The sequence below is a fragment of the Aotus nancymaae genome, unplaced genomic scaffold (assembly GCF_030222135.1).
Source record: "Aotus nancymaae isolate 86718 unplaced genomic scaffold, 86718_ANA_hifiasm-v0.15.2.pri h1tg000004l, whole genome shotgun sequence".
Taxonomy (NCBI): Eukaryota; Metazoa; Chordata; class Mammalia; order Primates; family Aotidae; genus Aotus; species Aotus nancymaae.
Genome location: NW_026988415.1, coordinates 63,337,815 through 63,360,373, shown reverse-complemented (window position 1 = coordinate 63,360,373; position 22,559 = coordinate 63,337,815). Strand labels below are relative to the sequence as shown.

Genomic DNA, 22,559 nt, shown 5'->3' with positions numbered 1-22,559 from the left:
CTCACTACTGAATAGGAACATATAATGTCAGATTCTGTGGAAATATATCTCCAAAGTGCTATCCTGCAAGCTGATGAAGGGAGGCCAGGATAGGTCAGACAGGGTACGTGAGAGGTGGTTGAGGCAGTGGTGGTAGAGCCTGAGGTGACCAAGGCAGAGGCAACAATGTCTCTGTATTCTTTTTTTATTTTTTATTTTTATTTATTATTTATTTATTTATATTTTTTTATTGCATTTTAGGTTTTGGGGTACATGTGAAGAACATGCAAGATTGTTGCATAGGTACACACGTGGCAGTGTGATTTGCTGCCTTCCACCCCTTCAACTATATGTGGCATTTTTCCCCATGCTATCTCTCCCCAACTCCCCACCCCCCACTGTCCCTCCCTTATTTCCCCCCAACAGACCCCAGTGTATAGTGCTTCCCTCCCTGTGTCCATGTGTTCTCATTGTTCAACACCCGCCTATGAGTGAGAACAGGAGGTGTTTGATTTTGTGCTCTTGTGTCAGTTTGCTGAGAATGATCGTTTCCAGGTTCATCTATGTCCCTACAAAGGATGCAAACTCATCGTTTTTGATGGCTGCATAATATTCCATGGTGTATATGTGCCACATTTTCCCTGTCCAGTCTATCATCGATGGGCATTTGGGTTGGTTCCAAGTCTTTGCTATTGTAAACTGTGATGCAATGAACATTCGTGTGCATGTGTCCTTATAGTAGAACAATTTATAATCCTTTGGATATATACCCAGTAATGGGATTGCTGGGTCAAATGGAATTTCTATTTCTAGGTCCTTGAGGAATCGCCACACTGTCTTCCAAGAGAATATTATTCAGCCATTTTAAGAAATAAAGTACAGTAAGTCCTTACTTAACATCGTTGACAGATTTTTAGAAACTATGATTTTAAGTTAAGCGACACATAAGGAAACCAATTTTACCAAAAGGCTAACTGAAATAAACAAGAGTTAAGTTCCTACCGAATATTTCTGGTCACAACAAAATCACCAAACTTCTAAATAAATTAGTAAATACTTCTAATATTAAACACTGAAATAAATATAAGTTATGCATACAATTAAGAAAGGTTAATAAGAACAAGATAATTATTTACATGCTTATGCTTATTCCAGTTAACAGTAGTGGATCGCTGGAGCCTATTTCAGCAGCTCAGAAGGAAAGGCGGGAACCCACCATAAACAGGACTCCATTCTATCACAGGGAACTCACGCATGCACACACCCCCACACTCCCTCATACTGGGATCATTTAGACATGCCAATTCACCTAATATACACTTCTTTGGGATGTAGAAAGAAACTGAAATACCTGGTGAAAACCCATGAAGATATAGGGAGAACCTGCAAACTCCACAAACAGTGGCCCCAGCTGGGAATCTATTTTCTCAACATTATAACCAAACAGCATTGAACAAAATGAGTTATTTGAGACCTGCCGTAATGATATAGATTACAACGTGGATTGACCTGAAAATGTTTTGTTAGACACCAAAGGCCACACACATACTGTGTGATTCCATTTATATTAAATGTTCAGACAAGGCAAACTCATAGAAACAGAAGGAAGATTAGTGGTTGCCAAGGGATGGAATGTGGGGGATGAGTTGCGGGAAAATGGAGAAAGACTGCTAATTGGTACTTTGTTTTTTATTTGGGTGATAATAATGCTCTGGAATTAAACAGTAGACACAACATTGTGAATATACTGACAACCATTGAATCACATACTTTATCATTTTTATTATAATTAAAAGGGTGAAATTTACGTTATATTAATTTCATTTCAGTGAAAAATTATTTAAATATTTTCATATCACAATAAAAAATTAAGCATAATATTTCACTAGCTACAACTTTGAACATATAACAAAACACAATCATCGTGAAAGAGTCTTTTTATTAAGATAAATCCAGTAAAATTTGTGCATTCACATATAATCAAAACTGCCCTTCTGAAATAAACATTTGTATTTATTTTAAAAATGGAAATACAATTTCATTTTTCCCAAGCTAATAATAAAGTTCTATTTGGAAAGATAAGTTTAATTCTTAGCATTACCTGAAAATATTTCACCTTCTTTATAAAAGCAACCTAGAGAACAAGAATGTTGGATGAAACTTTTTCTTTTGGGATCCCTCACTTTGTGAAATTATCACATATATAAAAGAGTAAAATTAAAATTTAAAGATCTGACACATAACTTACACAACACGAAATTCACTCGCAAAGTTGAAAGCATATTTTTTTCTATATATTCCACTACTATAATCACAAAATTTATAGATAAATGTTTCATGTTAGAAAGTTTATGGCTAATAATCAGCATGAAGATGTTCTGAAATTAAATCAATGCTAAAGAAAGACTGTTTATAAAATTTTTGATAAAAATATTTATCTCTATTCACTTTACAACATGAAGGTACATGTTACCAAATTATGAAACTATATAGGGCAGTTTTAAAGAATACTCTGAGGCTCCTCTTTTTTTCCATCTTCTTTGACCTCATCTTCTTCCTTTCCTTCTTCCTCTTCTTTTTCATCTTCTTTGTCTTTTTCAGCTTCTTCTTCATTTCCACCTTCATCTTTATCATGTTCTCTCTCTTCTTCATCTTCTTTGACTTTTACTTCTTTCTCCTCTTTTTCATCTCCTTTCTCTTTTCCATCTTCATTCTCTTCTCCATCTCCTGTTTCTTTTCTGTATTCTTCCTCTTTTTCATCTCCTTTCTCTTTTTCATCTTCTCCATTTCCTTTTCCATCTTCATCTTTTTTTCCATCGCCTTTCTCTTTTGCATCTTCCTCTTTTCCATCATCTCCTTTGTCATTTCCATTTTTATCCTCTTTTCCATCTTCTTTCCCTTTTTCATCTTTGTCTTCTTTTCCATCTTCCCCTTTCTCTTCTTTGTTTTGATCTTCTTCATCTCCTTTCTGATCTTCTTTTTCATTTTTTCCTTCTGCTGCCACTGGTTCTTTCTTTTCTCCTCCCTCTTCTGTGGCATCTTCAATCTTTTCTTCTTTTACTTCCACAATTTCTTTTTCAGAAGCTGATTCCTGTATGCATAGTGAAAAAAAAACAAGATTCTGTTTGTAAATTTAGAGTTGCTTCCCCTAAATACTTACACTAGATTGTATCTATTTTACAGAAAGACTAATACTGCATTTACAAGAAAGTAATTGTCCTGTGAAAGAAGTCTCTGAAATATGACACTATGAGGAAAACATTCTAAGAAATGAGATTAACTAAAATGTCTACAGAAATACCTACAAATAGATATTTGAAGCAATAAATTCAAAAACGTTTATCATACAAATAATTTTCATTTCAAATATGAAGAAGCACAAAGTAAATACTTGAAGGATGACATATATTTATTCTATATCAGCAATTCTTAAGGAGGACTATGCATGTAAACAAAATATATTCCTTGGAAAAATAACATCTTTTGTTTCTATAATAATGATTGTTTAATGAAAAATTTCTTGAAAAGTATTTTTATAACATAACTTACAAAAGATTTTCCATATTTGCATATGTTTAGTTTATAGATTTGGTGACTACATCCCATTTTTAGTGTTTTACTACAATACCTAAAAATTGTATGCGTTAAATATGCAAAATAACACTAAAAACATTTATGTAATGATTTTCTTTGTCATCTATAGAGGAAATAAAAAATATCATAATTTCTGGAAAATGGCTTCACACATAGCCCATGTGCTGACAAAAGGAATAAAGAATTGGCCTGTATTTAATAAGAAGGTCGTTATGTTAGTACTAAGTCATAATCTTTAGCATTGTTCTAGTAACAGCAATGCTAAGCCACTGTTCGCACTACTGGTCCCTATAAATTCCCATATTTTAAATTCATTTTATTTTCTCCTTAGATACCACTATACTATAGAACCACTGCTTATTTTTTTCCAACTTGTAAACTAAAGGACAAATAAGATTCTTTTCAGTTGTACCTGTTGTTAAACTTTCAAATGGACAAAACTGTTAACATTAGAAGATACCTCTACAATTTTGGCTCCTCCATTTTTAGCATTTTCATTGCAGTCTTCTTCAACAACTGCTTCTTGCTTGGTTTCAGCAACTGCTCTGGCACTTGTAGCTGCATTTTCTTCCATCATATCACTTTCTGTCTTCATTTTCTGCCAAGCAATATAAAACAATAAAAGTAAATACACAATTTAACTGCTGTGTGATTAAATGGCCACAATTATTCTACCAGCTGTTGTAATAATTTATGCAAATGCTTTAAAATATCACATATAAACCTAGTATCAACAAAATTATCATATAATACTTTCAGTTTCATTCTAAGGCTAAAGAAGCATTAAAATAAACAATGTTTCCTTGATATAAATAAAATAAATTTTCTTTTAAGTTGAGTGATATAGATGAGCGGCAACCAGTTAGAATGCTGACTAGTTGCTGCCAAGGACAAACTGCCAACATCAGGTTAGACTGATCAATTAACTACCTCTGACTAGAGAGGGTCAGTCTATTTCTTTCAAGTCTAATTAGTAAGGAACAGGGTTGTGTTGATTGTAAAGCCTTCATTGGTAATAATTAAGATAAATGCTAATAGTGAGAACATCAATTTAGATATATTTTTAAAAGATCTTATGGTGATGAGTTTCAATCTTTGTATCTACAAGTTTGGAATGCCCTGATTCATGATGACTTTATCAAGAAAATATTTTGCCTACTTGTTTATGTAATAGAAAGACCACTGGATTAAGGGTCCAGAAAACCTGTGTTTGAATTCTAGATCTGCCACTTATTGTGATGTGATCTTGAGCAAAAGCGTAAGTATCTTTGAGGCTGTTGTTTTCATATATAAAAAGAGAGTAATACCACACACCTCACAGGGATGTTATAAGCAGAAAATGAGAAAATACATGAAAAATTGCTTTAGAAACTGTAAATTATAATATAGATATAAGATATTACTCTTTTAACACATGAGAAACAAAACCGAGGGTAAAATCTTTGGTTATATAGTATATGTTTTAGTCTAGCACTATTTTTCTTTTCTTTTCTTTTTGAGACAAGGTCTTCTTCTGTCACCGAGGCTGGAGTGGGGCAATCTCTGCTCACTGCAACCTCCACCTCCCAGGCTCAGCTGATCCTTCCACAACAGCCTCCCAAGCAACTGGGAATACAGGCATGTCTGGCTAATTTTTATATTTTCTGTAGTGACGGTGATTCACTGTATTGCCCAGGCTGGTCTTGAACTCCTGAGTTCAAGTGATCCACTCACCTCGGCCTTCCAAAATACTCGGATTACATGCATGAGCAACCACATCTGGCCTTACTTTTATTCTTAAAAGAAAATATGCTGTATTTTCTGTTTTAACAACTTGTAAGTTGGATATATAATCTTACACAATAGTGGACTTGAAAAGTAAAATGCAGAAGAAAATAAACTTTCTTTTCTTTGGTCACCATTAAATATATAAATCATTACTAAAACTTCAATTGCCCTGTTTAGCAATATTTTTTAATAAAGGATTTTATTTATGAACATGATGACAGTTTATAGTTTCTTAAATTATGAAATGGTAGGATTAGATCGTCTCTAATGTTCCTCATAGCCTTAACCTTTTATGATTTCAGGAATTCAACCAATATTCTCATGTATTAGGCAATTAACAGTAAACTAAATATTGATATTATTTCTATTTCTACATCTTTAGCCACACCAGAGTATATAAGTCCATACAAAATCGTGTCCATTCAAAATTAATATATGCAAATACATCTTATATATATTTATTTTTATATATAATTATATATTATATGTACTTTGCCAACTGTAAAATATTATCAAATGTTAGTTACTACTCTTATTACAAAGCACAACTTTGTGGTTACTACTGTTTTCACCTTTTGTTTTCCAAGGAAAACAGTATTATAACTATATGATAGCAAAGGCATGTACATTTAATGGGCCTATCCAACTGAAATTGTTTTGTGTCTACCCAATGAAAATGTCAAAACGCTGTGGACAATCACAAAACAGGAACAAATATTTCCCACCCAAGGGGTTTACATGTATTATATAATAGAATAGAATATATACTAACTGAACAAAATATAAGCAAAGTAAAATGATCAGCTGTATGCCATTTCAAAAATTATTTTTTTTAAAAAAAGCAAATTTATTTCAACATTCCAAGTTGAATATTTACCCTTGGAGTTGATGTTCTTTGGGGCCTCACCTCTGGTGTAATGGGCATAAGCATCTGCATCAAGTTGTGGGAAAAGGAAAGAAAAGGAAAAAAATCATATTTGAAGAAAAAGTGCTAAAAATGATATCTGACCTCTGAATTAAAATAAATGGATATGATTAAATCTGAGTATTAAGGGAAAAAAAACCCACATTCTTTGGTGTGAAAATTTTTCTTAAAACTTCAAAAATAAATTGCGTGTTGAATGTTTAAGAATTCCCTAAAATTTAAAATGACATTTCACAATACATGGGCTGGTTTTTGAAAAGATTACTTACGGCAGACAATCTGGCAGATCTTCTCTTTGGCTATAAGTGAAAAACAAAAATCTGTTAAGAGAATTATGGATACATAAAGCTAGAATTATTTTTATTGAGGTGAAAATACATGGTGTAACAATACATAAATCTTGTCATTAAAGAAGCAATTGTGAATTTGGTTAGAAAATACCATAAAAGAAATATAAGTTTTGACTTTTCCCTTTTCTGAACACTTTATACACTAAGGAAAAAGTCACAAATTAATCTTAAGTGGCTAGGCTAAATTAACACAGTAGCTAGTAAAGAGGAGCACATTTAGAAATGAAAATATGGCCTTTTCTTGCCAAATGACAATGCAATTATTTTGCTTAAAAGGAATAAGTTCTCTCCACATCTGAACAATTCCAAGAAGCTTGCAGTTTTTAATACTTACTATATATTTTTGTCATACTCAGTATATTTTTATTGTGCATTAATTAGACAAAAATTAATAATACACATTGACCAAAACATTAGATTAACAAAATCATAAAGGTAAATTGAGCGGTTCTTTAATATAATAGTCACACAACAATGATTCCTGCTTTGTAGGACATATAGAATACGGCATACTCTAGAAATTAGAACCATATATATTCAATACAATAACAAAAACTACATAGTACTTTAAGAAATTATTCACATATATGAACATTTAGAACCTCAACTTTCTAAAGTAAGCAACATGTAAGCCTGTAAAGTACACACACCAAATGAGACTAACTCACAAAACACCGAAATCAAATATTAGCACATCTCTATTGTCAAGAATATTTCCTCATCATTATTTCTATAAAAAAAAGTGAAGGCCCAGCGCGGTGGCTCACGCCTGTAATCCCAGCACTTTGGGAGGACAAGGCGGGCGGATCATGAGATCAAGAGATTGAGACTATCCTGGCCAACATGGTGAAACCCCGTCTCTACCAAAAATACAAAAATTAGCGGGGCATGGTGGCACACGCCTGTAGTCCCAGCTACTCGGGAGGCTGAGGCGGAAGGATCACTTGAACCCAGGAGGTGGAGGTTGCAGTGAGCCGGGACTGCGCCACTGAGCTCCAGCCTGGCGACAGAGCAAGACTCCGTCTCAGAAAAAAAAAAAAAAAAGAGTGAAAAAGACTTTTATTTTATTCTGAATGGCAATTTTAAAAAGTCCTCTCTTCCGAAATTCAGATATATATTTTTGAGAGGACCCATTGGCATACCATATTGGTCCTCATATAGTACAAATATACCAACCAGCATCTAATTTTTAGCTGCTTATGTGTGTCAAGTTTATAAAACTAGTGGTTTTTCCTAACAGATGCTAAGACTAAAGAAACTCACCTCCTTCTTCGAATCACGTTGAGTTGCAGCCTACACAGAGGAGAAAACCACACAGAAATAAGGTCATTGATATAAACGTGTAAATCAGAAAATACTGCCTGCAGATTACAAATTTCAATATAATTGCTTATTACTTTTTCCTGGGTTCCTGCTCAAGTAGACACGTGTTGTTTCTTAGGAACCATGCTACATACTGCTGTTTTACTAATGTGCACCAAGATGCAAGTGCATGTACAAGACATACTTTTACACAATTGATAGTTAATTTCATCCCTTTGTGTAAATTGCGTCTCCTAAAAGCAAACCTTTCTAATTTTGAAATCCACCTGCTTTAGACAATGTAAAAGCCAAAAATGTGGGGGCGGGTCAAATGAAGGCGGAGCTTCATGTAATTTCCCTTTCTTGCCTTATGTATGCCATGGAATTGTACCTATTTTACCCTCTGCACTGACTCTGGACTATTCTCTCCAAGTTTTGCATGCAATAATTACAGCCCCCACAGTGTTTTATGGGGGGACCTCTTTGTTACAAAGTCAATGCTTTATTCTAAGAAACTGGCTGCCGATTTTAAAACTTCCCGCCACTACCTGCTATAAGGTTGCTGTCAGCTCTGCAAAACAGCAAGACCTACTGCACAAGTATAGAAAGGCACAGTGGCGGGAATCTCAGGAAGGGGGGATGGTGATTAGAAACACTTGCTTTCCATATCAGAGTAGCCCTTTAGCCTGGGAATTATCGAGCTATTGCACGATTCATACAGCCACAGAGCACAGCGGAATTTCAGTCTTATTCCTATGTTTTAAGAATAAGGAAGGCGGACTTGTTTACAGGAACAATCCAAAAACAATCATGTCTTAAGTTAGCACAGTGTTTACGGTTTTACCAAGCAATGAAACAGCGTTCGATTTCACTTCTAGGAGACTAAGAAAAAAAAAAACAAGAAAACACCGAGCGTGAACTTGTTTCCTGTCTGAGAGGAGCCAGGATTGTGAAGTGAGGGTTTGCAGAAGACCTGTGGAGCTAGAAAGGCTCAGATCAATTCTGCATAACTAAAGTGAACAAATCCATGCTACCCCAACATCGGCAAGTTTATCCGACACTGTTTCCTTATAATCTTTCCACCTTTAGCTAAAGAGGTTGGAAAGGTCCAGCTTTCTCACCCCTGAAGTTTCTAATTACAGCGGTGAATCTCTCTTCTCTAGGACAGTTTGAAGTCTGCGCCGCCTAATGGCACAGGATTACCATTGCATAGCCATCTGGCCTGACAAGAAGTGGAGGAGGGAAGAAAAAAAGAGAAAAGAAAACGGGAAGAACAAAGGCAAATACAGGAGAAAGCCATGTCTTTCGTTCCTCCAAACGGGACGGTTCCCCGAGAAAAGCCGGAGGCAAAGGAGGAAACTGGTGCCTGGAAGTGTGGTTGGAAGAAGTATTCTCCAATAGGGTAAGCGAAGGAAGGGGGTTGGGGTAGGAAGCGACAGCACAGCGCTATGGCTGTTTGTAATTCAGCATGGAGACACCTTTCAAGAGATTCTCTTCCTTAAAACACTCCAAAAGTGAACTACCAGTTGCATGCAAGACCATCCTAAACCTTTACAACGACTGCTCTTTGCCCTTCTCCCCCATTCCATTTCAGTGCATCACAAAATGGAAGAAGCCAAAAAGCTTTAAAAACAAACAAACAAATAAACAAATAAATTCTTCCTATTAGGAAATAGGTAACTCAGTAGCTAATCCCCCTTCTGTCTTTCCATTTCACTTACCTTTCTTTTGGGCATTGTTGTAGCTCTCTATAGGAGATCTTAGTCAGCAGAAAAAAGCCGAAAGCAGTCACTGCCTGACTGCTCCAGGAGCGAATGAGTTTTCAATGAACTAATTGCAGCACGACCTGTACTCTCCTCTAAAAAAAAAAAAAAAAAAAAAAAAAAAAAAAAAAAAAAACCCTCGTTATTGGCAACATTAAACACGCCAAGACGCAACCAAACTACGTGAATGGTTAGCCGGAGTGGGAGCCACATTGGAGTGACAGGCTCTCAGGCCAATAAGGAGAGGTAGCCGGCTTTGGGGGGCGTGGCCCGCGAACTTGCCCGAAGCCTTCGTTCGCTGACGGCTCTAACCGCTGGTGTAGTGGAGGAGCACGCGAACTTAGCAGGGACTGAGCGATCAGGAATAAGAATGGCAGGAAAGCCAGAGTTGTCTTGATCAGTTTTTTTCTTTTATGTTATAACGACAGGCGAAAGCCACAACGGTTGCTTTCTCCACAGTCTCCAAACCCCCCACCTTTCCCTATTCCTAGGGAGGAAAGTGCTTTTAAGACCGGTTGAGTCTGGGCTCCAGTCTTTCCCTGCCACCTTTGGCGGGATGGTGATGAACCGACAGGAACACTCATTCAGAGAGTGGAAAAGAGGAGATATTTCTCTGGTGTGGGAACTTCCCGCCAAAGCAGAACTGTGGCGCTGACAAGAGGAGGGTGCCAAAATGGCGTGTTTTCCCCAGGTGGAGAGTAGCGACAAAACTGGGAGCTATACCGTTATTCCACTTGGAGTGGATATACCAAGAATTCAGCGGGACCCCGAGGGAAATTTGTAATAGCAGAGATCTATCCAAAGGAAAAGCACTGAGAATAGATTTTTAATCCGAAGGTGGCATTTAGTGAAAGGACTCAAGAAGGTGCTATCCACGAAAGCGTTTATGACTCAGAATGTAGACTAGCATAAAACGATTGAGGTACTCACCTCAGGCACAAAATTTGAGCTTGTGACAAAAACCCAGGAGGCAAGGATGACGCGAATGTGGTGAGTTATGCAAGTGCAGGGTAGGATCCTGTCTTTATTTAAATTTTTGATGTTTTGTTAATCATGGACTTTTTGGCAATAATTTTGATATTTAAAAAGATTGTCTTAAAATATTAAGTATCTTCATTACTGAGTTTCTAGGCGGCCCTTTAAAATTTTTGCCAAAGGAGAATGTCTCCATAGCATCACTCTAGTTCCAGCCATATTTAGGGGGCTTTCGACTGTAAGAGAGGCTTATAGGTGCCTTTCAGTGTCAGTTCCTGAGACCTAAAGGTTTCAGCGTTGAGGTGAAGATTGGTGAATAAATTTCTTGGGAATAAATATGATTTAAATAGAGGCTCTAATTCCCCATAGAAGAGGTGCCTTGATGTGGTTGTTGTAAGACTTACCTGTGTTTAAAAGCACTCCTAAGCAACAACCCAAATCCTTATCCTGGAAGGTTAATCAAAAAAGAAAGTTAACCTTTTGAACAGTTGCTTTAGGAAAAATTTATTTGTGTTCATGTAGGTTAAAAATTTTGAAATAATCAGTTTAAGAGATAAACACTATATCTGCTCCAGAGTGCCAAACCATCCCTTCAAGCAAAGATACAGCATCACAGAATAAACCATTATTATTATTATATTATATTATTTTTCTTTTATTATATTTTATACTATTATTATTATTATTTTTGCTTATTCTTCCCCAGCACTGATAGTGTGGAATTAAATAGATTAGGTAGGGTGAGCCTCCGTGACTGCGGCTCAGTTTCCTTCCCCTAACTTCATGCTGCATTCTAAATCAACTAAGTAAATCAGAAAGACATTTAAATTGCTTCCTTTTTCTACAGTTATTGGGATAATCCCTAGATGCTCCTGATGTCACTTTTTGCCCTTATGGTAAAAGCATCGTTGGGTGAATCTAGACATGTTTCAATCATTTTATTCTCCAACAGTTAGAAGATAAGCATAAAAATTGAGTTTAAGGATAAGGAGAAAAATGAAGGGAATGAAAATGTGTCAGCAGTGGAACACATCCATTCAATAAATTTTTATTTAGCATTATTTTGTGAGTTGTATTTTGCTTTTGTAGACTAGCTTATGAAAATGCAAAACACTGTGGCATGCCAAGTTGCATTAAACAGCTTCTGTCTTTAAGGAATTTTATAATTTTGTAGGATCGAGCAAACAGATGCATACCTATTTACAAATCAAAGCTGATTGTGTTATCTGAATGGTGCAATCAAAATTCAATAATAAAACAGGAGGGAAAGGATCTTTTAGGACTAAGGTAATTTAGCAAAATCTTTGATTGAGGGGAGTGGAATTTGGCTTGCCTGCAAAGGTTCGGTAGACTGTTACATTATAGCAAATTCAGAAGCAGGAAAAGTTTGTACTTGTTCAGGGAACATAGTGCCTAGTTCAAGTGGGTTGAAACAAATTATCTTGAGGAGCCTTGAAAGCTTAGAGGTTTGAGGCAAAGCAAAATGTGCAGATCAGTGAGCTCTAAAACTCCTCTTAAATTTGTCAGCAATTTTCTTTTTTTGGGCTAACCTGTTGCAACTGTGATTTATATCATATTAAATTGAAAAAAATAGTCATATATGCATGAGAACATTTTCTAAGTTGAAACATACTTCTGTTTCTTGACCCCAATTCCCCATCTCCCCATGTTCTTCCTTCTAACCGTTAAGCAGAGCGGTCCTTTATTAGCAAACCTGGTTTAGGCTCTGCCTTTGCAGTATTATTATCTCTGACTGCAGCCCCATTCTCGTATATCTTCACCTATCAAATCTTTACCAAACTGTTCAGACCCAATTCAAATATCACCTCTTTGACAAAAGCCTTCTTCAATCATTTCAGTCCTAAGAAATTCTTCCCTCCTTTTATACTATAGAATTTAGATTGTACTACTCATATGACACAAGCAAGCTTGATTTTTCCTTTTTTCCCCAACCACTACATCAAACTTCTTCACATTGCATGACACTTGTATATACTTACTTCCTTTTGCCTAAATGTTTCTCAGGATATCACACTCTACATACCTTCTGTAGAATTTACTACTTTTCCAATATATTTTTCTAAAATTGATAAATTATTCTAGAGTAAAAAGGTTATTTTTATGTAATTGTCAAAGTGAGACATTTTATTGGAGCATTTTTTTCTAAAATTACATTGGCTTGTTTCTCTTTTTAATTTGTTAATGACTAGGAAAATTGATTGCCTGACAATTCTCCACAGGATTCCCTAATTTTCCCTAGCTATTAAGCATGCCTACTACCACTCCCAAAATTTATAGGAACTGTAATGTGTCCATTTAGTAATCAGTTGATAATGACACAGAAAGATATAAAAATTTACAGATTAAAAACACCAACATTAAAATATTTTGAGAGAGAGAATCCAAAAGAAAATATGTATTTATGAGAAAAGGAACGCTAGACAGTCAAGACAAAACAGGTCTTCAAATGTTCTGTATATTCATAGTTTAAAACTATATATATATATATATACACATACACACACACGGTGCTTAAATAAAAACATTCTAAATGTACTACTTTGCATGCAATAAGATCTCAAAAATACTGATTGACTAGTAAGAAATATTTTATTTTCTCTATTAAAATATCTCTAATTTTGACCTCATCCAATATCATTATTATTCCTGTTGTATTTTCATAAAATAAAAAATTGGAAAACTATTTACCATTGTCAGCAAATAATAATGCAAAACTTGTAGCATATTATTAAAATACTATGTTTTAGATATTTTTTGTTGGTATTTTCAGAGAGTAAAATAAATACAAGTCTACACTGAGCCAAATACATCAATGCACTTATTTCTGAGCCTTGTTTAAGATTGATATGAGACATTTATTTGGATTGATGATACCACTTAGCTGAGACTGACTCTGGAAAAACTGTAATTCTGGTGACCCAAATCTTCCTATGTCTTATGTTTATTTGTAGCTGGCCCAAGACTAATAAAATACTGAATTAAAGAGTAGCCACTGATATGGTAGATATGGAAGGTAATTTCCAGTGTTTAAAATAAACTGAGCTGCTTTCTAGGGGCAAAAGGAATATAATACATTTTATGTTTCTATTTGTAAAATTTCTACTAACTTTTAAAGCAAAAATTTAAAGGAATACTATTTTTAGGCTCTCAGAAATTCAAGTTTGGAGGATACTAATAGAGATTTTCTAATTTCAGTACCCTTGGAATGCAGATGAATAAATTCAAACTCAGAGAGCTTAAATTACTTGCCGAAGATCATCTATTAAAATTTAAGCAGTTGGCTGGGCAAGGTGGCTCACACCTGTAATCCCAGCACTTTGGGAGTCCTAGGTGGGTGGATCACCTGAGGTCAGGAGTTTGAGACCAATGTGGCCAACAGGGTGAAACCTCTTCTCTACCAAAAATACAAATATTAGTGGGGGGTGGTGGTGGGTGCCTGTAATCCCAGCTACTCATGAGGCTGAGGCAGGAGAATCACTGGGGCAGGAGGCAGAGGTTGAAGTGAGATCATGCCACTGCACTCCAGCCTGGGCAACAGAGCAAGGCTCAGTCTAAAAAAAAAAAAAAAGAGTAGTAGTTTTCTTTCACTTTTTTACTAAAAATTTTATCTAGGTTGTGGTATCAGCAATTATACAATTTATACAGAAATGTTAATGACTAAATGGCACATTTGGTAAAGACACATTCTGTTCCATCTCAATGATCTTGAAACTCAAAAAGAAACTCTGGTTGTCACCCTACTTCAGATATATCTTTTTGCCTATTCACTGGATCCTTACCCATCTATGATCTTAAACTTGTATTCTCTAGTCAGTTTTCTATCTCAAGAAAGTAGAAAATTCAGAAGAAAGAAACTAATTTTTACCTTATTCCTTGTTTATTTATTTATTTTGGACTAAGGTATGTCTAGTGAATGTGAGTTTTTGAATCTTGAACGTCCACAAATGCCCATGGATGATAGACTGGACAGGGAAAATGTGGCACATATACACCATGGAATACTATGCAGCCATAAAAAGCGATGAGTTCGTGTCCTTTGTAGGGACATGGATGAACCTGGAAACCATCATTCTCAGCAAACTGACACAAGAACAGAATCAAACACTGCATGTTCTCACTCATAGGTGGGTGTTGAACAATGAGAACACATGGACACCGGGAGGGGAGCATCACACACTGGGGTCTGTCGGGGGGAAATAGGGGAGGGACAGCGGGGGTGGGGAGTTGGGGAGGGTTAACATGGGGAGAAATGCCAGATATAGGTGATGGGGACGAAGGCAGCAAACCACACTGCCACGTGTGTACCTATGCAGTAATCTTACATGTTCTTCACATGTACCCCAAAACCTAAAATGCAATAAAAAAAAAAACTTGAACATCCAAATACTTGCCCATGTTTTCTTCTTTCCCTTGCCAGCAGAGAGGTTTTCAGATAAAATTGCAGAAGAGATTCATTATTGGTTAAATGTTATTTGAAGATTTCTAATATCCAGTAGGTGTCATTTACTTTAAAAGTAAATGATGGAATACTATGACTTTGGGAGTCCTAGGCGGGTGACTCCCAAATTTTCAAACTTTCTTAATTTATAAGATTTCTGCTTCCCTTAAATTTATTTATAATACATATTTATTGTTTAAAATTAAAAGGTTAATGGTATATATTAAGGCGTACAATGTGACATTTTGATATACATATAATGAAATGATTACTATGGTCAAGCAAGTCAACATACCCAATAATTTTTTTTTTTTTTTTTTTTTTTTGTGGTAAGAGCACCTAAAATCTAGTCTCTTAGCAAATTTCTAGGGCATTTACTAAATCCTATCTATTGAAAATAATTTATACTTTTGGTATAGTTTATATCTATGTTTTTGCATGAAATAGAAGACTTTTTACAAAATTTTAATATGTTTGTAATGTTTAACCTTCATCCTCATCTTATAGAAACACAGATATTAATTCATAGCTTATAAAATATGAAAATGTAAATTGTGACACTTCTGAAGTTGTGTGGCTATTGTAGAACATTGAAAAAATGACATCTTCAGTGTAAAGCAATTACATTTTCACTTTATATGTCTTAATTGGCCTTAATGCTCAGGCTTTTTCTATCTCCTTAGAAAGCTCACTAATGATGGTTACTCTTATAAAAAGAAATGAAACAAGAATTGATAAATGCCCCAGGCTGCCTATATGATACAAAAGCCTATTTTCAAGAATAGATCAGTTTTCGGTGCAGTCCAACTGTTCACTAGTGAGGGTTGACTAGAAATAATCACCCTTCACAAGAGAATAGTGGTGACCTGTTAAATAGGTTGTGTGTTATAAAGCAATGTCTTCATTAAGAAAAATATTCAATTTAGTAAACTGATGTTATTTTAACCAAAAGCTAAAGTTAAATTCAATTTTTTAGATGCCTATAGCAATTGATTTTCTTAAGTTTGTGCCATGCTGGGATTTTTTTTCCTTTTTCTATTTTGGATTTTATCATTCATTTAGAGCCTTGCTTATCAGATCATTTTATAACAAGCTTCATATAACCTACAAATTGTTTTAATTTGTTGTAAATTATTTGAAACACACGGGCCATCAGTTGGAGCTTGCTTTAATTTAGACACATTCAAAGTGAGATAAAATGATGTTAAAATTAGTTGTCTTGAATTCTCAAACTGTAGATACGAACACTCTGATGAAGTAGTAGAGCTCAATTAGATTTTCTTGTATGGGGAATTGGCAATCTATGCTATTGCTAACATTAACTGTATAGTCCTTTAAGAGGATAAATGGACAAATGGCTGTTCAACAAAGGTATTAAATTTTAAAATGCTCTAGAATGTACAGCAAAGGTAGAGTACAGGAAGGAAGAAAGAAAGGGAGATTCACTAAGGAGGAATCATTAAAAAATTATATCTTAAGAGTCATATTTGGAGGCATTATATATAGAGAGAGGCAGTATATATATTATACATATATATTATAATTATAATATTTCGACCATATTCTTTCTTTTTCTGTTGGATTTTCTCTTTCATTTGTTCAGCTTTTAATAATAGTGGTACTTTTTTCTGGACAGAAGACTTAAGCTTCTATGTAGTATTATTTTCCTTTATTACTTCTGGTTGTGTTTTCCTTTAGGAGAATTTCCCCATTCCAAAGGTATAAACAAATCCATTTACACTTCTCTTTAGAAAGAAGAGACTTCACTACATATATATAGATTATACATATTGTGTATAATATATATATACTGCCTCTCTATATTTATACATAATGCCTCCATATATGACTCATATAATATATAATATTATTTATAATATATATTGTATATATAATATGACTAAATGGCACATTTGGTAAACACAAATTCTGTTCCATCTCAATGACCCTAAAACTCAAAAAGAAGCTCTGGCTGTCAACCCACTTCAGATTTAATATATTGTTGTATATATGTAATATATTATTATTATATGTACGTATCTGTGTTTTTACCTTCTAAAGACATGGTGACATTCTCACATTTACTTGTTTTTCAAGGAATCTTTCTTTTTTGTTTATTTCTATCTTGTTTTTATTCAGTCTATGCTCAATTCCTTTGTTAAACAATAGCTGACATGCTTCAATCATTTTCCACCTGCTCAAAACCTAAAAAAAATATATTTTATATTGAAATGAGTAGCCATTCAAGCAAATGGACATGCTCAATTCTCACAAATTTTAGTGGCAATAGTATAAATCCACATTTACATATTTTCATTATTTCCAATAAACTAAGCACATCTTTGAAACACCTTCCCTTGGTGTCAGGGTTAAATTGCCTAAATGGAAATAAGACAATATTTTTAAAAATATGCTCTCTAAATAGTTTACCTGTTAGAATACATATTGTTTAGTCTACTTCATATACAGACACAAGTTCTACTCAGGTTTAACGGAAAATATAATTACTCCTTGAGTCTCCTATTTGTTTTTATGTTTTAGTTTACTTCTAAATTTATTGTAAGATTGAATGTCATTTAGCACTTAATTTCTTTTTTTTAATTGCATTTTAGGTTTTGGGGTACATGTGAAGAACATGCAAGATTGTTACATAGGTACACACATGGCAGTGTGATTTGCTGCCTTCCTCCCCATCACCTATATCTGGCATTTCTCCCCATGCTATCTCTCCCTAACTCCCCACCCACTGCTGTCCCTCCCCTATTTCCTCCTAACAGACCCCAGTGTGTGATGCGCTCCTCCCTGAGTCTATGTAGCACTTAATTTCTTCTGAATAAGTCCCACACTGGAGATGAAAAAAAGGTAACAAGTATCTATGGTTCATCCTTTTTTGGTTTATGAGATGGGTTTTGCTCTGTGAAAAATATTAATATTTGTACAGCCCTTGAAAACAGAAACATTGTTTTGTGCGTTTATGCTAAATTTTGTCTACAAAAGATAGTATTCTATTATATTTGGTTATCTTAATTATTTCATCTTTAAAATAACTATGGTAAAATAAACTTCTTAAATGTTAATTTTTGCTTTGTTTCAATTTTAAGAGCTTAGTCAAGTCTTCGTTTCTTCCCCTCAGTCAATTGCTAATGACTCTTCTTTGAGAATTACACTGGCTAGGTTATTGGAATTTGTGGGACTTGGTAACCAGAGAAGAGACTCCAAAGAGCAGGAGAGAGAAAAAGAGCCATAATGAAGGAACTTTATACTTTCTGTAATGCAGAGGAAGTGACATGATGTGTGATGGAAACCAGACTACCTATTTGCACATAGTGTCCTAGGCTTTAAAGTAGCTGTGGGATGCCAAATTAGAAAATAGGAATACTGCAAGAGGGTCATCTCTGAGAATGATTGGGAGAGAAGTGCTTCAGAGACTGGTGGCAAGAACCAGCACTGGAGAGCAGTACCAATTTACACTCTCACCAACACAGAAGCATGGTCACTTCAATTGCCTTGAGCAGCATTTAGTATCTGTAAAAGTATTAGTTTTTACAAATTGAATAGGTTGAAATAGCTCCTTTTGATTTGCATATCTTTAATTACAAGTGAAGTTGAACACCTTTTCATATGTTTGATGATCATTGTATTTCCTGTCTGTGAATTTTTCGACCATATTCTTTCTTTTTCTGTTGGATTTTCTTTTTCATTTGTTCATCTTTTAATAGTGGTATTTTTTTCTAGACAGAAAAATTAAGCTTTTATGTAGTCTTATTATTTTCCTTTATTACTTCTGGTTTTGTTTTCCTTTAGAAGAATTTCCCCATTCCAAAAGTATAAACAAATCCATTTATCCTTCTCTTTAGAAATTATATATTTTCACTTTTTATAGTTAAATATTTGTTCAGTCTTCTGGAATTTATTTTGGTTTCAGGAGTGAGTAGGGCATACAGCTTTGTTTATTTTTTTTTAAATATAACCCAGTGTCTTGGTGGCATAGAACTTACCATCTTCAGGTAAGGAACTTGAGACTAGAGCAATTAAACAACTCACCTAAAATTTCTAAGTAAATTATTAACAAAATTGAGACTAGAAATCTGGTCCCCTACTTAAACTTTTGGCTTGTAATTTTTCCAAGAAAGTACACTGACTCATTGTCACCTTCTCTACTTAATTAAGTACTTTCCTGGTTTGACAGCATTCTGATTTACTCTAACCTAGTATAAATTAGATGAAAAAAATTTTTTTAACTTAAACAATTATCTCCTTGCCACCAGGAAAGTGTGATTTAGAAAATAATTTATTTCTTTGTGTAGAGGAGATTTACAGCAGGAACTTCAGAGAGAGAGAGAGAAACCAGGTGTGCTTTAGTGATTGGCATAAGTTGGGAAGGTAATGATCATAATGTTATCATGAGAGGGGGTTGGGGTTGGAATGGTAGGAAAGTAAGAGGGGAGAAGTGGACTTCTTTATATTTTTCTCTTAGCCAAACTGGACTTATTTATATTTTTCTCTCAGCCCAGACCTCACGGAATTACCACTTGTAGATAATTAGTAAGATATGCCTTAGTTTTCTCCATGTTAAATTAATAATAACAGCTTTCACTAATCAGGAGCTTACTATAAGGTACTTTGCTAGGCTTTATATGAATTACCTCTGGTGCTCAGTTTATAGATGATAAAGCTAGTAATTGTTCAGTAAGAATTCAAACTCAGAACAGTTTAAATCCAGAGCCTCTGCTCTCTTAATTAAATTTCAGTTCTTTCAACCTTTATTTTTTCAGTAATTCTGCTTTTGAATCTTAGTTCAGAAATCCATTATTATAAGAAAGCTCACACAATTTCTACAAGGAGAAGACAATACCTAGGAATACAACTAACAAAGAATGTAAAGGACCTCTTCAAGGAGAACTACAAACCTCTGCTCAACAAAATAAGAGAGGACACAAACAGATGGAGAAACATTCCATGCTCATGGTTAGGAAGAATCAATATCGTGAAAATGGCCATACTGCCCAAAGTAATTTTTAGATTCAATGCTATCCCCATCAAGCTACCAATGACCTTCTTTACAGAACTCGAAAAAAACCACCTTAAACTTCATATGGAACCAAAAGTGAGCCCACATAGCCAAGTCAACTCTAAACAAAAAGAACAAAGCTGGAGGCATCACACTACCCAACTTCAAACTATACTACAAGGCTACAGTAATCAAAACAACATGGTACTGGAACCAAAACAGAGATATAGACCAATGGAACAGAACAGAGGCCTTGGAGGCAACGCCACACATCTGCAACCATCTGCTCTTTGACAAACCTGACAAAAACAAGCAATGGGGAAAGGATTCCCTGTTTAATAACTGGCTAGCCATGTGCAGAAAGCAGAAACTGGACCCCTTCCTGACACCTTACACTAAAATTAACTCCAGATGAATTAAAGACTTAAACATAAGAGCTAACACCATAAAAACCCTAGAAGAAAATCTAGGCAAAACCATTTATAATACAGGCATAGGCAAGGACTTCATGACCAAAACACCAAAACAACTGGCATCAAAAGACAAAATAGACAAATGGGACCTAATCAAACTCCACAGCTTCTGCACAGCAAAAGAAACAGTTATTAGAGTGAATCGACAACCAAAAATTTTTTGCAATCTACCCATCTGACAAAGGGCTAATATCCAGAATCTACAAAGAACTAAAACAGATTTACAAGAAAAAAACAAACAAGCCCATTCAAAAGTGGGCAAAGGATATGAACAGATACTTTACAAAAGAAGACATACATGAGACCAACAAGCATATGAAAAAATGCTCATAATCACTGGTCATTAGAGAAATGCAAATCAAAACTACATTGAGATACCATCTCACGCCAGTTAGAATGGCGATCATTAAAAAATCTGGAGAAAACAGATGCTGGAGAGGATGTGGAGAAATAGGAACACTTTTACACTGTTGGTGGGAGTGTAAATTAGTTCAACCATTGTGGAAGACAGAGTGGCGATTCCTCAAGGACCTAGAAATAGAAATTCCATTTGACCCAGCAATCCCATTACTGGGCATATATCCAAAGGATTATAAATCGTTCTACTATAAGGACACATGCACACAAATGTACATTGCAGCACTGTTTACAATAGTAAAGACTTGGAACGAACCCAAATGCCCATCGATGATAGACTGGACAAGGAAAATGTGGCACATATACACCATGGAATACTATGCAGCCATAAAAAACGATGAGTTCGTGTCCTTTATAGGGACATGGATGAACCTGGAAACCATCATTCTCAGCAAACTGGCACAGTAACAGAAAATCAAACACTACATGTTCTCACTCATAGGTGGGCGTTGAACAATGAGAACACTTGGACACAGGGAAGGGAGCATCACACATTGGGGTCTGTTGGGGGGAACTAGGGGAGGGACAGCAGGGGGTGGGGAGTTGGGGAGGGATAACATGGGGAAAAATACCAGATATAGGTGATGGGGAGGAAGGCCACAAACCACACTGCCATGTATGTACCTATGCAACCATCTTACATGTTCTTCACATGTACTCCAAAACCTAAAATGCAATAAAATATATTTAAAAAACACTATAAACAACTCAAGATAGAATCCTAAAATATGTTCAAGTAATCAACAGGAAGGCAAGAAAAGAGAAACAGAGGAATGAGAGCCAGAGGAAACAAATGGAGAACAAATAATAAAATGACAGACTTAAGTTCTAACATATCAATAGCAACCTTAAATGTAAACAGTATAAATACAGCAATCAAAGAGATTGGAAGAGTGGATTAAAACAAACAAACATTACACAGTGATACACTGTTTGCAAGGAACACCTGTCGAATTCAATGACAGGGGTAGGTTAAACATAAAAGAATGCAAACAGACACAGCAAGTAAATATTAATTTTTAAAAGGTAAGAGTTAATACATTAGTTTCCAATTAAGCCAACTTCAGGGCAAATAAACTACTAGAGATAAAGGGACTTTAAATAATGATAAAAGATCAATTCACTCTGAAGACGTAATAATCCTAAATGTTCGTGGATTAAACAATAGAGACCCAAAACAAATACATGACCCAAATACATGAAGCAAAACCTGATAGGCCCAAAGGGAAAAAGAGTATGTTGAAGTCCCCAACTGTACTTGTGGATTTGTATAGTTGGGGACTTCCACGTATTCTTCATAGGAACTGATAGAACTATAAGACAGAAAGTCATCAAATATATAAAAAAGCTGAAAAATACAATAAACCAAAAGTATCAAATTGATATATATATTTAACACTCTACATAACAACAGCTAAATACACATTTTTAAGCATTCATTGAACACTCGTCAAGATAGACCATACCCAGCATCATAAGACACCTCAATACATGTAAAAGAATTGAAATGATATAGATATGGTCACTGACAATAATGAAATCAA

General features: G+C 35.0%; 1 protein-coding gene across 3 annotated transcripts in view; it reads right to left on the bottom strand.

The window, feature by feature from the left end:
- Window positions 1–1,898: 1,898 nt before the first annotated feature.
- The window catches only part of HMGN5 (high mobility group nucleosome binding domain 5), a 73,831-nt gene continuing 53,170 nt past the window's right edge, over window positions 1,899–22,559 (bottom strand). For 2 of the 3 annotated variants that reach the window (XM_012455731.2, XM_012455734.2), the window contains 6 exons: window positions 9,639–9,775; window positions 7,879–7,908; window positions 6,535–6,564; window positions 6,218–6,271; window positions 4,034–4,171; window positions 1,899–3,070 (listed from right to left, as the gene is read on the bottom strand). In XM_012455731.2, coding sequence (XP_012311154.1) covers window positions 2,480–3,070; window positions 4,034–4,171; window positions 6,218–6,271; window positions 6,535–6,564; window positions 7,879–7,908; window positions 9,639–9,653 — 858 coding nt within the window. In that variant the 5' untranslated portion in view covers window positions 9,654–9,775 and the 3' untranslated portion in view covers window positions 1,899–2,479. The remainder of the gene's footprint in view (window positions 3,071–4,033; window positions 4,172–6,217; window positions 6,272–6,534; window positions 6,565–7,878; window positions 7,909–9,638; window positions 9,776–22,559) is intronic. The other variant, XM_064362816.1, reaches the window with a different exon arrangement.